This window comes from Mizuhopecten yessoensis, unplaced genomic scaffold, assembly GCF_002113885.1.
Source record: "Mizuhopecten yessoensis strain PY_sf001 unplaced genomic scaffold, ASM211388v2 scaffold9651, whole genome shotgun sequence".
Classification (NCBI taxonomy): domain Eukaryota; kingdom Metazoa; phylum Mollusca; class Bivalvia; order Pectinida; family Pectinidae; genus Mizuhopecten; species Mizuhopecten yessoensis.
In genome coordinates, this window is record NW_018408154.1 from 104,549 (window position 1) to 121,043 (window position 16,495).

The following is a 16,495-nucleotide window of genomic DNA, read 5'->3' on the forward strand; positions in this document are numbered from 1 at the left end:
GGTCAATCAGAAATCCAATATGGCCGCCACGGCCGCCATTTTGAAAAACTATTTCAAACTTAAAGTCAAGTTCTGCTGGGCCGATTGAACTGAAACTTTGTAGGAATGATTGACTCATGGTCCTGACAAAGTGTTGTTATTTTTCGGGTCGATCAGAAATCCAATATGGCCACCACGGCTGCCATTTTGGAAAACTATTTTAAACTTAAAGTAAAGTTCTACTTGGCCAATTGAACTGAAACTTTGTAGGAATGATCAAATCATGGTCCTGATAAAGTGTTGTTATTTTTCGGGTCAATCAGAAATACAATTTGGCTGCCATGGCCGCTATTTTGCTACTAAGTTCTAATAGGCTGATCTCACTTAAAATTTGTCTAGGAATGATCAGTTCATGGTCCTGACAAAGTTAAGTTAACATTATACTATTTTTTACTCAAATTGGTTCATATTTCAAAAACTAAGATAAATACTATAGACTCAGGTGACCGTTAAGGCCCATGGGCCTCTTGTTTACTGATGAAAAGTGTCTACATTGCATGTAACTATCGTATTTTACCGGCAATAAGCCCCCCCTCCCCTCCTGAGAAAAAGATGGGCCAAAAGTGTGGGGGGGGCTTAATTGCGAGCAACCCCCCTGTTCACATATTCTCCAGTGCACCTACGATGATAATAAAGGGTTTGACATGGTTGATGTGGAAATACTTCGGTGTAACATAATATGTAACTTTCCAATGAACGGCTTTGTGCCCTACGCAAACAGGAAAATATCGGCGGACCGAGGCGCACATTTCGTCTGCAGTTGAGGCCGAATTGTCATTTTATAATTGTGTAGTTGTTTTTATCAGCATTGTAAAATTTGAAAGGTGTTACACGACCTAAATCTACCTGTTGATGCAGATTTTAAAGAAACAACACAGACACAAGTAAATGTTTTATAACTTTCGTGGGGTTTTTTTCTCACATTTTTCACCTGCAAAAGAGGGGAGGGGGCTTAATGGCAGGCACCCACCCTGTTCCCAGAACATTTACCAAAGTGGGAAGGGGGCTTATTTGCGAGAGGGGGCTAATTGCCGGTAAAATACGGTATATTGTAATAGTTTGCAATGTTCATTATGTGACTACTATTTACAGTTATAATGTCACATTTTAAAATAAAATCACTGTAATTAGGTCACTAGGAGGTGTGCAGCTCACTGTAATTAGGTCACTAGGAGGTGTGCAGCTCACTGTAATAAGGTCACTAGGAGGTGTACAGCTCACTGTAATTAGGTCACTAGGAGGTGTGCAGCCCACTGTTATTAGGTCACTAGGAGGTGTGCAGTCAACTAATTAGGTCACTAGGAGGTGTGCAGTCAACTAAATAGGTCACTAGGAGGTGTGCAGCTCACTGTAATAAGGTCACTAGGAGGTGTGCAGCCCACTATATTTAGGTCACCAGGAGGTATGCAGCCCACTGTAATTAGGTCACTAGGAGGTGTGCAGCCCACTGTAATTAGGTCACTAGGAGGTGTGCAGTCAACTAATTAGGTCACTAGGAGGTGTGCAGCTCACTGTAATAAGGTCACTAGGAGGTAATGCATAAGTTTCAGCAAATTGTATTCCAGGCTGTAAGTTAACAACCATCAATGATATCATTATAAAAATTGAAGTGTACCTGCCTCACCCACAGATGGTCAACTGCTATAAGGTTACTGTGACCTTCACCTCTGGATCAAAAGTGAATTAAGTGCCCAATTGAATATATGTAATGGCTGTTTAGGGGAGACAAAGGAATTTTTTTCACCAAAAAAATAAGTCTCTTGTTTTTGACTTTGTGTTTCAGAGTTTTCAAAAGTTTATCCGTGCCAGTGGCTATGGTGCCTATGACCCTCAGAGCCATGAAGGTCATTGGCGGATACTGACCACACGGACATGTCGGGGCAGTGATGACTTCATGGCTGTTGTGGACTTTGACCCACAGCATCTCCCAAAGGTAAGGAGCTCCTGTACATAAATTATGCTAAAGTCCTTCATTTTCTGTTTGACGGAAAAAGTAGGATATCTTGCAGAAAATTGCACTAGTTTCCTAATTCTTTAGTTGTTGTTGGGTGTTTTTTTGGGGGAGGTGGGGAAGTTAAGAAGAAATTTAAGTGTTACTCAGATTGCAGCACATTCATGAATGTTTTTCACTTTTTCATCTTTTTGTGTTATTTAAAGATTAACTTGAATATATTTTTTATGTTATGGAGATATAACACAAAAAAAACATAGTGTACTCTAAATAAACCGTGAAGCGGTTTATGATGAGAGTTCACTCTGGTTTTCTGTGTTATAGCTCCATAACATAAAAAATATATTCAACTCAATCCTTATAATTTAATATACTATACACAATCCCTGTGGAAATCCACTTTTATTGATGGACTCTTTTCTCTTAGAAACTAATACGCCGCTGTATAAGCCAATCAAAACTGAAAAGCGACATTACAAACAGCAACATCATTATTTTTACGTTATGTGCTGATAACATAAATTTTTAAGCCAATGAAAATGCTTGTTACAAGCAAGATTAAATTATTTCCAAATAAATACCAGATAAACACTTAAGGTATTGGTAATACAGAAAAAGACTTAGAAAGAGTAAAAGACGGACTCTTCTGATCATTTCAAATACCTTTTCTTATTTGCATTTATGTTCACCATCTAAGAAACTATTGAATTTTATTAAAACTTTTATGGTTCATTTTCATTTCGATATTGAATTTGTCATTGTATATTTACCGTTATAATTGTATTCATCAAATTGATAAAAATAATTACTTATTCTCAATTTCTTCGCTGTATTGTATGTAGGAGGAACTAGAGTGTATAAAGACAAAGCTGAAGGACTACTTTACGACGGGGGAAGGACGTGATTGTGGAGTAACAAGTCTTTTCTTCCACACCTATAATGATAGGTAAGCATCTGCAACAAATTGTTTACCTACAATAAATAACAGTAATTATGTAATAGTATTGTTACTGGCCATTATGAAAAAAGATATGGTCAATACTAAATTTTAGTCATAGTTTTAAAACTCGTTGTTTTGGATAACACTTATCAAATTCAAATTACAGGAAGTGAATATTTACAGTCAGTGAATCAGGGAAACCTTTCATTTAGAATAAATTGGCTTTTAGACACATTATACATGTGTAATCAACTAAAGTGATTGTTGTTTAATCATGGTTCACATCATTTGATTCAATTGTAACATGTTCTCATCATCCTCTTCTCCTCAGGCCAGCAAATCCTCCAGATTATGAGCTTCTTATGGGAGAGAAGGTAAGACATATGGAATGATGGTGATAATTCTGTCAGATGTGAATAATTTCAAGTTTTAAGAAGATAAATATAAAGATGAGATCATCATGTTGAGCTTAGAAAAGTGTCTGTAATTATTATAATATAGCTGTATTGTATCAGTGCCAATCATGGCAGATGATATATTTGCTTATGTATATCTAAATAGGCATCGACTAAATCACAAAATAAACCAGCTTTTTGTTAATAGCTTTGTACAGATTATATATGTGGTACAGATCAGGTCGGCTATCACGATCAGTAAATTATAGGAAAATTGTTGTACATTCATCATATGGATTGATGTAGATTTTGTTCAGCAAGTACAAAAATTAATTAATGTATTACATGTTTACAGTTTATACAGGAGGAGATGTATAATTAATGTATTACGTGTTTAAAGTTTATACAGGAGGAGATGTATGATTAATGTATTACATGTTTACAGTTTATACAGGAGATGTATAATTAATGTATTACATGTTTACAGTTTATACAGGAGGATATGTATAATTAGTGTATTACATGTTTACGGTTTATACAGGAGGATATGTATAATTAATGTATCACTTGTTTACAGTTTATACAGGAGGATATGTATAATTAGTGTATTACATGTTTACAGTTTATACAGGAGGAGATGTATAATTAATGTATTACATGTTTACAGTTTATACAGGAGGAGATGCTGGACATGAAGTTCAGGATATCCCCAGGAGCCTTCTTCCAAGGTTAGTGCTGAGAATAGGTTTTATATTAGAAGTTTTAATAATAAACTAAAATAAGAATCTTAGAAAGATAATGTTTATGTGTGGATATATCCACTCAGATCTTGGCCTGAAAACCACCTTCATATCATGTAAAACATGCGTACGTCACGGCTGCTAGGGTTCCTATACTGTTAAGCATGCAAGACCTAACAACACCAGGTTCTAAAGCATCTAAAAGCATTTTAAAGCTATGCTGTAAAAAAAATCCGGCCTACTAACTTACCAGCGCTGGTATTTCACAAAATTAAATGCATTTTATTGTGTTCAAATTTAAAAAAAAAACTTTTCATCACAAATATCACCGTTGCATGTAACTTGATAGATAAACCATTAGTATTTTCCATTACATTTAGTGAATACAGCTGCAGCAGAGGTCCTGTACACACAGATAGCTGACTGGTGTAACGTTTCTCCGGATACAACCGTCCTTGACATCTGCTGTGGTACGGGTACCATCGGACTCAGTGTTGCCAAGGTGATCTGTCAGGATGTCATTATCATACTGCTAAGTTCTTGTCGTCCCTTATGAGTTCATCACTCCCAGATCATGGGTTGTTTTAGGTCCTACCACAGTGTAAAATAATGTGAGACATCCCACATTGTTATTTGCTTACCGGGTTCGAAAATAATAAGGGTGAGCTTATGCCATACCGAGGCGTCCGTTGTCCGTCATCAGTTGTCCGTCTGTCGTCCGTGCGTCAACAATTTCTTCAAATGACTTCTTCTTAACCACTGATTGGAATTTAACTAAACTTGACTGGAAGCATCCCTCGGTGGTTGGGATTCAAAATTGTACAAATGGTGGGCCTGACCCCCAAGGGGGCTGAGGGGCGGGGCCAAAAATTGTTTATTACTTCAAAATAGTTGAGATCCCCACCCTATAACCATATATGCAATTGCTGCGTATAAAAAGAAGAATGCACATATGCTTCCAGGATGGCACTTGAATCTGGCCCCACCCTTGGGGACATAGTCCATGGGTCATAACTTTGAAACGATTGAGATCCCCACCCCAAAACTATATACATGTACATGTATTCAATTGTTGGGCATAAAGAAACGAATGCAGTCATGATATAAGAATTGACCTTGGGGTCTGCCCCACCCTTGCAGACTTAACCCCTGGGTCATAAATTTGAAACAGTCGAGATCACCAACCCAAAAGTATATATACAAATGCTGGGCATAAAGAGACAAATGCAGTCATGATATTATAATTGATCCTTGGGTCTTGCCACAACCCTAGGGACCTAGTTTCTGAGTCACAGCTTAGAAACAGTTGAGATCCAAACCCCATAACCATACATAAAATTGCTGGGCATGAAAATTCTAATACAGATATGCTACAAGGATTAGCCTGGGGGTCTGGCCCATTCCCTTGAATCTTATTTGGAGAATATTTTGCCATGATTGCTTAGATATCCAGGTGAGCGATACAGGCCCTCTGGGCCTCTTGTTCACTTTTGTGATATGGCAGAAGTAAATGATCCGAGTTATGTTGATTGATAACAATTTATATCCATTCTTGTGAGAAAATTTTCAAGTAATATCTACTTGCAGAAGTTTGTTAGTTATACATGAACACATGAAAATAGGTATCACTAGTTGGTAAGCAAATCTTACCAAATAAAAGCAGAAAAGAGGAACACAATGTTGAATAGCCCATTCAAAATGGCCCCCAGCCTTGTTGTCAAGCATGACGTCATTAGAATATGGTGTCAAAGATAACACTATTAATTCCTGAACTGTTTTGATGCAGTTACATTTTTATTGTTGTTCTTAAATGTGAAAAATAGTATATTTAATATAAACACCTGTGTCGTGTCATTGTATATTCTGTCTATAATATTGAAATGTTTTTTTATTGTTATATCATTTGATCTTGTTTTAGAAAGTATCAAGAGTGATTGGCATAGAAATGTGCCAGGAGGCAATTGATGATGCTAAACAGAACGCCAAGATTAACGGTAAGTTTTGTACATTTTTACCCAACTTTACAACAGGAGAGATAATCGCCCCCTGTCAGTATTTAACCATTCATGGGATATGTCTCCTGTTTATAGAAGTCTCCCTATATTTTACCTTGAAAAAATCAAACTCCCTTTAAAGAATCAGAATCTCCCTGCAATTTGTTGTATTAAAAATTCCTTTGTTGAAAATACATGTTTATAAACACCAATAAATGATTTTTCCCTGTTTGGATACAAGTACATGAACAACTCTTATTTAGGATTGTTTCAATCCAAACTCATTTAAAATTCTGACTCTGGTAAAATAACATATTCAATGGAAATCTCCCTACCAAAAACTCAATCTCTCTACCTGTCGGGGAGAAATTTACCTACTTTGTGTTCTTAAGTCATCACATTTATGATTAATGTTGATGATATTTAACAGAGGTTATTATTTTGTCATTACCTCCACTTGGAGTCGAATCCGGGACCTCTGGTTTACTTACGTTATGCCCTACTGAATGAGCTAAAGAGAAAGTCTCCCTAGCCGAGTCGGTAGGAAGCTGCTAGTATTTCACCAGGCCTGAGGGCAACAATATATATCTGGATGTATCCTATGCTACACTTCAATTCAATTATGTACAATTTTCTTAGGTTAAACAAGTAACATCAATCATTGTGACCCAAAGACAACAAAGTTTTAATTATACAAAAACGGTGTAGATTGTCTTGTTTTTTTCTGGTCAAATTATTTACAAAATGAGTTGGTTTACATCATCTTTAATATGAATAGGAACTTTTTTTAGTTTCCTGACTTGTAATAGTATTTCTGTTGATGTTGCAGATATCGAAAACGTTCATTTTGTGTGCAGCAAGGCTGAGGATGCGATCAAGCGCACCATGAAGTCACTGCGTTCAACAGATGTGGTGGCGGTGGTGGATCCACCTCGACCGGGGCTACGTAAGTTTACACTCGATCTAGAGTCAAACCTGTGGTGCTACCTTGTATGAGAAAGAAAAGTAATAAGTTCAAATGCTGAATATGTTGCAGGATATGTTTCGCACCTTTCCTCCTTCGGAAATAGATCATTTTTATTGTAAAATCACCATTGTTTTATTGAATTCTGTGTACAATAAATCCAAAGGTTTTTTTTAGTTTTTTTAGTATTTTGATGTTTAATTTTACATTAAATATCAAAGTTATAACAATTGAACTGGAAGCTGAATAATCAAATTTTCAAAGACTAACAAACACATGCTTCCAGTAGTGACACAAAGATCTCACCCACTCTAGAGGACCTGGACCCTTTCATGCCACTGTAAAAGCTTCTACGGTGTTTAAAATAGAACGGACATTTTGTTGCTTTACAAATCTAGAGTATCAGTCTGGGTTCATTATGCTCTTACCTTCAAGGGTAACAGAGTTTTTTGAGAGTGATCAATTTTGTGTTGGTTTTTTTCCTTTCAGAATCGAGTGTGTTCCAAGCCTTGCGACGATCTCCCCATCTCACCAAGGTTGTGTTTGTATCCTGTAATCCCAAGGCTGCTATGAACAACTTTATAGAGTAAGCAGCTCAGTCATTTAAATTTTATGGAAAATTCGTCTTACATCAAAGGAGATGAGATTCATTTGTATGGCCTGTTAGTGTGTCCAAGTACTGCATTGTTAAAATATCAGTGAACAGGATCTACTTCTTGTTCTCTATCTGTTCCTGGTGGCTATAAATGTCAGTGATCAGGATCTACTTCATGTTCTCTATCTGTTCCTGGTGGCTATAAATGTCAGTGATCAGGATCTACTTCATGTTCTCTATCTGTTCCTGGTGGCTATAAATGTCAGTGATCAGGATCTACTTCATGTTCTCTATCTGTTCCTGGTGGCTATAAATGTCAGTGATCAGGATCTACTTCATGTTCTCTATCTGTTCCTGGTGGCTATAAATGTCAGTGATCAGGATCTACTTCATGTTCTCTATCTGTTCCTGGTGGCTATAAATGTCAGTGATCAGGATCTACTTCATGTTCTCTATCTGTTCCTGGTGGCTATAAATGTCAGTGATCAGGATCTACTTCATGTTCTCTATCTGTTCCTGGTGGCTATAAATGTCAGTGATCAGGATCTACTTCATGTTCTCTATCTGTTCCTGGTGGCTATAAATGTCAGTGATCAGGATCTACTTCATGTTCTCTATCTGTTCCTGGTGGCTATAAATGTCAGTGATCAGGATCTACTTCATGTTCTCTATCTGTTCCTGGTGGCTATAAATGTCAGTGATCAGGATCTACTTCATGTTCTCTATCTGTTCCTGGTGGCTATAAATGTCAGTGATCAGGATCTACTTCATGTTCTCTATCTGTTCCTGGTGGCTATAAATGTCAGTGATCAGGATCTACTTCATGTTCTCTATCTGTTCCTGGTGGCTATAAATGTCAGTGATCAGGATCTACTTCATGTTCTCTATCTGTTCCTGGTGGCTATAAATGTCAGTGATCAGGATCTACTTCATGTTCTCTATCTGTTCCTGGTGGCTATAAATGTCAGTGATCAGGATCTACTTCATGTTCTCTATCTGTTCCTGGTGGCTATAAATGTCAGTGATCAGGATCTACTTCATGTTCTCTATCTGTTCCTGGTGGCTATAAATGTCAGTGATCAGGATCTACTTCATGTTCTCTATCTGTTCCTGGTGGCTATAAATGTCAGTGATCAGGATCTACTTCATGTTCTCTATCTGTTCCTGGTGGCTATAAATGTCAGTGATCAGGATCTACTTCATGTTCTCTATCTGTTCCTGGTGGCTATAAATGTCAGTGATCAGGATCTACTTCATGTTCTCTATCTGTTCCTGGTGGCTATAAATGTCAGTGATCAGGATCTACTTCATGTTCTCTATCTGTTCCTGGTGGCTATAAATGTCAGTGATCAGGATCTACTTCATGTTCTCTATCTGTTCCTGGTGGCTATAAATGTCAGTGATCAGGATCTACTTCATGTTCTCTATCTGTTCCTGGTGGCTATAAATGTCAGTGATCAGGATCTACTTCATGTTCTCTATCTGTTCCTGGTGGCTATAAATGTCAGTGATCAGGATCTACTTCATGTTCTCTATCTGTTCCTGGTGGCTATAAATGTCAGTGATCAGGATCTACTTCATGTTCTCTATCTGTTCCTGGTGGCTATAAATGTCAGTGATCAGGATCTACTTCATGTTCTCTATCTGTTCCTGGTGGCTATAAATGTCAGTGATCAGGATCTACTTCATGTTCTCTATCTGTTCCTGGTGGCTATAAATGTCAGTGATCAGGATCTACTTCATGTTCTCTATCTGTTCCTGGTGGCTATAAATGTCAGTGATCAGGATCTACTTCATGTTCTCTATCTGTTCCTGGTGGCTATAAATGTCAGTGATCAGGATCTACTTCATGTTCTCTATCTGTTCCTGGTGGCTATAAATGTCAGTGATCAGGATCTACTTCATGTTCTCTATCTGTTCCTGGTGGCTATAAATGTCAGTGATCAGGATCTACTTCATGTTCTCTATCTGTTCCTGGTGGCTATAAATGTCAGTGATCAGGATCTACTTCATGTTCTCTATCTGTTCCTGGTGGCTATAAATGTCAGTGATCAGGATCTACTTCATGTTCTCTATCTGTTCCTGGTGGCTATAAATGTCAGTGATCAGGATCTACTTCATGTTCTCTATCTGTTCCTGGTGGCTATAAATGTCAGTGATCAGGATCTACTTCATGTTCTCTATCTGTTCCTGGTGGCTATAAATGTCAGTGATCAGGATCTACTTCATGTTCTCTATCTGTTCCTGGTGGCTATAAATGTCAGTGATCAGGATCTACTTCATGTTCTCTATCTGTTCCTGGTGGCTATAAATGTCAGTGATCAGGATCTACTTCATGTTCTCTATCTGTTCCTGGTGGCTATAAATGTCAGTGATCAGGATCTACTTCATGTTCTCTATCTGTTCCTGGTGGCTATAAATGTCAGTGATCAGGATCTACTTCATGTTCTCTATCTGTTCCTGGTGGCTATAAATGTCAGTGATCAGGATCTACTTCATGTTCTCTATCTGTTCCTGGTGGCTATAAATGTCAGTGATCAGGATCTACTTCATGTTCTCTATCTGTTCCTGGTGGCTATAAATGTCAGTGATCAGGATCTACTTCATGTTCTCTATCTGTTCCTGGTGGCTATAAATGTCAGTGATCAGGATCTACTTCATGTTCTCTATCTGTTCCTGGTGGCTATAAATGTCAGTGATCAGGATCTACTTCATGTTCTCTATCTGTTCCTGGTGGCTATAAATGTCAGTGATCAGGATCTACTTCATGTTCTCTATCTGTTCCTGGTGGCTATAAATGTCAGTGATCAGGATCTACTTCATGTTCTCTATCTGTTCCTGGTGGCTATAAATGTCAGTGATCAGGATCTACTTCATGTTCTCTATCTGTTCCTGGTGGCTATAAATGTCAGTGATCAGGATCTACTTCATGTTCTCTATCTGTTCCTGGTGGCTATAAATGTCAGTGATCAGGATCTACTTCATGTTCTCTATCTGTTCCTGGTGGCTATAAATGTCAGTGATCAGGATCTACTTCATGTTCTCTATCTGTTCCTGGTGGCTATAAATGTCAGTGATCAGGATCTACTTCATGTTCTCTATCTGTTCCTGGTGGCTATAAATGTCAGTGATCAGGATCTACTTCATGTTCTCTATCTGTTCCTGGTGGCTATAAATGTCAGTGATCAGGATCTACTTCATGTTCTCTATCTGTTCCTGGTGGCTATAAATGTCAGTGATCAGGATCTACTTCATGTTCTCTATCTGTTCCTGGTGGCTATAAATGTCAGTGATCAGGATCTACTTCATGTTCTCTATCTGTTCCTGGTGGCTATAAATGTCAGTGATCAGGATCTACTTCATGTTCTCTATCTGTTCCTGGTGGCTATAAATGTCAGTGATCAGGATCTACTTCATGTTCTCTATCTGTTCCTGGTGGCTATAAATGTCAGTGATCAGGATCTACTTCATGTTCTCTATCTGTTCCTGGTGGCTATAAATGTCAGTGATCAGGATCTACTTCATGTTCTCTATCTGTTCCTGGTGGCTATAAATGTCAGTGATCAGGATCTACTTCATGTTCTCTATCTGTTCCTGGTGGCTATAAATGTCAGTGATCAGGATCTACTTCATGTTCTCTATCTGTTCCTGGTGGCTATAAATGTCAGTGATCAGGATCTACTTCATGTTCTCTATCTGTTCCTGGTGGCTATAAATGTCAGTGATCAGGATCTACTTCATGTTCTCTATCTGTTCCTGGTGGCTATAAATGTCAGTGATCAGGATCTACTTCATGTTCTCTATCTGTTCCTGGTGGCTATAAATGTCAGTGATCAGGATCTACTTCATGTTCTCTATCTGTTCCTGGTGGCTATAAATGTCAGTGATCAGGATCTACTTCATGTTCTCTATCTGTTCCTGGTGGCTATAAATGTCAGTGATCAGGATCTACTTCATGTTCTCTATCTGTTCCTGGTGGCTATAAATGTCAGTGATCAGGATCTACTTCATGTTCTCTATCTGTTCCTGGTGGCTATAAATGTCAGTGATCAGGATCTACTTCATGTTCTCTATCTGTTCCTGGTGGCTATAAATGTCAGTGATCAGGATCTACTTCATGTTCTCTATCTGTTCCTGGTGGCTATAAATGTCAGTGATCAGGATCTACTTCATGTTCTCTATCTGTTCCTGGTGGCTATAAATGTCAGTGATCAGGATCTACTTCATGTTCTCTATCTGTTCCTGGTGGCTATAAATGTCAGTGATCAGGATCTACTTCATGTTCTCTATCTGTTCCTGGTGGCTATAAATGTCAGTGATCAGGATCTACTTCTTGTTCTCTATCTGTTCCTGGTGGCTATAAATGTCAGTGATCAGGATCTACTTAATAAATTGTCATGAATACCTTTTATGTTATTTATAGTCTGACCAGACAGACATCCCGACGTAACAAGGGCCCGCCTTATCGACCGGTTAAAGCTGTTCCTATAGACATGTTTCCACAGACACCACATTGTGAACTTGTCATCATGTTCGAGCGGGACCAGCCTTACACCAATCAAGAGGATTCTCCAGGAAGCCCATAAAATGTCACAAAATTTAGAATTTTAATAAAATTGTCTTTAAAGGCTAGTGGTTTTTTTTTTAGTGATTTTAAATAACAGTAAAGGAGACCCATATATATTGGCAATGACTTATGGCTCACCAGGCCACAAGGAATCACCCACTGTACTTCTAAAAATGATATATATAATTTTTGAACACTCATTAGGCAAGTGGTCGGCAAAGCTCAGTGATCACCCATATCTTTTGATGGATGTCTTTTTGTTTTTGTGAACATCTACTATATAAAAGCTTGTGCAAGTTTAAGAACAGTTATAATTCAACCCTAGTTTTTGGAGTTGTGGCCCCTGAATTAATTTAAATGCAGTGTCTGCTCATTATCTTCAGTAATTATCGACAATCTAACAGCCGATGTTAAAAGAAGGCTGAAGTGTCAGTTCATTATCTTCAGTAATTATCAACAGATTAAAAGAAACTTTATGAGAAGACAAATGACAATGAAAACTTTGACAATTTTAATATTTGCTTTTATCTAAACAATCATTCCGAAAAATCTAAAAGTTAACTTATCCCGAATATGTTTCTTTTTTATGAATTGAATTTTTCAGGGCTTTTCATCAATTTTAAGTCTTCTCGTTGCCAACCCTTTGTTTTTAGGCCTTTTCAAAGTTTGCAGTAAAAATGGAATCTGCTACCCCAATGTCGACGAGAATTACGCGTAATTAGATGTCTCCCCTGTTCCCGCTTTAAGCATAAGATTCAATGTGTTGAGCACTGGAAGTTTGAGCCGAAGTTCAGAATTTTACATCTTATAAACAAGTTTGGTGATACATCAACATGGAGGTATAGAAGGAACAAGTGCTAATTGTAATGGGAGCCGGCCATTACAGATGTTCCCCAAACTACCCCCGCATTCGGAAAAACAAATGTGAATAGGAGAACTGAAGTCGCAGTGCCATAATACATGTACAAACTAAATTTGAGCAAAATCAAAATATATGTGAATTTCGACCAATCATGCAGATACCAGTATACGAAGACTATCTTGTCAGATCAGAAAACGGATGCCATGGTTAAGTTCACAGTGCAAAATACACTTACATCCCGATTTTTAGCGAAACAGCAACTGAATTTCGACCAATTATAACACAATATAAGGCAGCCATTTTGTCAAATCAGAAAATGGATGTTGCGACCGAGTTCGCAGTGCCAAAATACATGTACTTACTAAATTTGATTAAAATCGAACAATAACTGAATTTCGACCAATCAGAAGCCAGTATCTGGTGGCCATTTTGTCTAATCAGAAAACGGATGTTGCGGCTTAGTTGGCAGTGACAAAATACACCTACATGTAAAATTTTAGCGAAATCAAACAATATCTGAATTTCGACCAATCAGAAGACAGTACACTGTGGCCATGTTTGTTGTCTGATTCCGTTAGAACATTGATGTTGTAACCCTCAAGATGGTAATGATCATCCCAACTTACAGTCTAACACTTTAAATGTTTGAGATACAGCATATAACACACAGCTAAACGCAAAAACTTTATATTGAGAAATGCTGTGAAAGTCACTGGACCGCGTAATGTAGGCCACATTCAACATATCATGCATGGTTTATAATCCATGGGTCATGAATAGAAGATGCATGTATGGTCCAAGTTTGGTTGGTCTAGCACTTATACTTTTAGAGAAACGGAGCTAGACATACATCGCAGGCGAGACAAAAACCCTTGCCATTTTAGACATATTGGTGAATGTACTTTTTGTAAAACTGGGTTGACATTTGGCCTGGAAATAATGAAAATGGGGATAAGAGAACATGCGACAAGCAAGAAAAGAGCAAGTACATTTAAAAAATCAATTTTATTAGAATCAAATTGTCTACACTACATGCAGTTTTGAAATTGTCACAAAAAATCAAACAATACTTGTAAAACAAGGTACTTAATGGCAGTGAAAATGCAACAGAAATTGCACACAAATGTAGTCAATATAATCAAATTAGCACCATAAACCTTTTGAATCTTATAAATATACCGTACTTATCCCTTAAATGTACTTATCCTATTTCAGACAAGAGGCCCAATGGGCCTGAATCACTCACCTGGTATTAATTTCTCACTTGTTATCTTAAAAGTGGACTAAAATACAACTACAGGCAGAATATTGGTGTTTGATTAATAAGAAACTATTAAAATATTTAAACATATGACACCCGTGACCTTGAATGTCGAACAAGGATATTAGGTTGAACAGAATTTATAGTCTTCCAACCCAGCATGCTTCTAGCAAAATATCATTACCCTGGACTTTTTGGTTATACAGAACAAATCATTTAAAGATTTAAACATATATTGACCACGGTGACCTTGAAAATTAATAAGGTCATTTATTTGAACAAACTTGGTAGCCCTTCATCCCAGCATGTTACTGGCCAAATATCATTACCCTAGGCCTCTTGGTTATTCAGAAGTTGTTGTTTAAATGTTTTCAACATATTTGACCCCAGTGACCTTGAATATGATTCAAGGTCATTCATTTGAACAAACTTGGTAGCCCTTTATTCCAGCATGTTACTGGCCAAATATCATTATCCTAGGCCTCTTGGTTATTCAGAAGAAGTTGTTTCAAGATTTTTAACATATTTGACTCCTGTGACCTTGAATATAAGCCAAGGTAATTTATTTGAACAAACTTGGTAGCCTTTTACCCCAGCATGTTACTGGCTAAATTTCATCACCCTAGGCTTTTTGGTTATTCAGAACGAGTTGCTTAAAGATTTTAACATATTTGACCCCTGTTACCTTGAAAATTAATAAGGTCATTTATTTGAACAAACTTGGTATCCCTTCATCCCAGCATGCTTCTGGCCAAATATCATAACCCTAGGCCTTTTGGTTACTGAGAAGAAGTTGTTTAAAGTAAAAAGTTGACGCCGGACGCCGGACCATGCCATAAGCTCACTTGGCCCTTTGGGCCAGGTGAGCTAATAAAATGAAGAATATCTGTGAAATGATCGATCCATACCAAAATACACTGTGGCAAATTTCATTTAGAAAACACTTACTCTGTTTACTGTTTGTTTGGCCTGTCAAACCCTCTCACCTATAACATTTGAACACATCTTATTTCCACTTTGTTCACAATCATGAACACTTATTTCTCCTCTGCTCACACATACAAACACTTATTTCTCCTCTGTTCATATATATGAACCCTTATTTCTCCCCTAATCATATATATGAACCCTTATTTCTCCCCTTATCATATATATGAACACTTATCTCTCCTCTGTTCACATATATGAACACTTATTTCTCCTATGTTCACACAAACACTTATTCCTCCTATGTTCACACAAACACTTATTTTCTCCTCTGTTCACATATATGAACACTTATTTCTCCTCTGATCCCACATTTGAACACTTATTCTCCTGTTCACACATACAAACACTTATTGCTCTCCTATCTACATGTTTGAACACATATGGTGGTACCTAATAACAACATCTACATTATCAATATCTAAACGATATAAATCAACATATCTACATTGTAACTAATAACTCTGAATTGTATACATCCACAATGTCTACACACTACAAAGTGCCAATCTAACTACATTGTATCAATAGAAATCAAAATTGTATTGAATCCACATTGTTAAAAATTCTACATTGTTGTATCGATAAAAAATATACATTATCAACAATCTATCAAGCTAACAATACATATTTTTACATAGAAATCCATATTTCTACAATGTATATTGAATACATCTTGTCAATATGATTTTACTTTATTATTTTATGACTCTACACTATAAAATAAACCTTGTATAAGTCTATGAACAAGTTCTGATTGTACTAACAACTGTATTTTTCTAGCAGTTTGGATCTGAGCTCTGACTATGAGGATACTGAGGCATCTTGGTGAATAATGTCACTATAAAACTATGGCTTCTCTTGAGGATGTTGCTAAACCACTATCCTCATTAACCACCTGTTTTCTATTTATTCTGATAACCTTTGGGCAAGCTATTGGTCAAGCGTGTCCCACTCCTCCAGTTTTAGTAAGTCACTATCAGTTTGTAAGACCTTTACTGTCATCTTGTACAATCTTGTCTGAGGTGGTGAATATTTGAAATGGATAGCCATCTGTACACAGATATCTGCAGACTATACATCATGTCTCTAGACCAGGCCTTGTAGATTTGTAAACAATTGTTGGTTTAATGTTTTAAACACATTTGCCATCAGATATGTTTGAATAAATGACATTGACATTTCTTTAACGTCAATTAT

The 16,495-nt window shown here is 37.2% G+C and overlaps 1 protein-coding gene across 1 annotated transcript in view; it reads left to right on the top strand.

Annotated features, from left to right (window-relative positions):
• The window catches only part of LOC110458582 (tRNA (uracil-5-)-methyltransferase homolog A-like), a 28,300-nt gene extending 16,050 nt beyond the window's left edge, over window positions 1-12,250 (top strand). The window contains exons 12-20 of the mRNA XM_021510350.1: window positions 1,823-1,972; window positions 2,833-2,936; window positions 3,262-3,304; window positions 3,993-4,053; window positions 4,446-4,567; window positions 5,984-6,059; window positions 6,889-7,005; window positions 7,513-7,609; window positions 12,042-12,250. Of these exons, the coding sequence (XP_021366025.1) occupies window positions 1,823-1,972; window positions 2,833-2,936; window positions 3,262-3,304; window positions 3,993-4,053; window positions 4,446-4,567; window positions 5,984-6,059; window positions 6,889-7,005; window positions 7,513-7,609; window positions 12,042-12,204 (933 nt within the window). The 3' untranslated portion in view covers window positions 12,205-12,250. The remainder of the gene's footprint in view (window positions 1-1,822; window positions 1,973-2,832; window positions 2,937-3,261; window positions 3,305-3,992; window positions 4,054-4,445; window positions 4,568-5,983; window positions 6,060-6,888; window positions 7,006-7,512; window positions 7,610-12,041) is intronic.
• The last annotated feature ends 4,245 nt before the right edge of the window (window positions 12,251-16,495 follow it).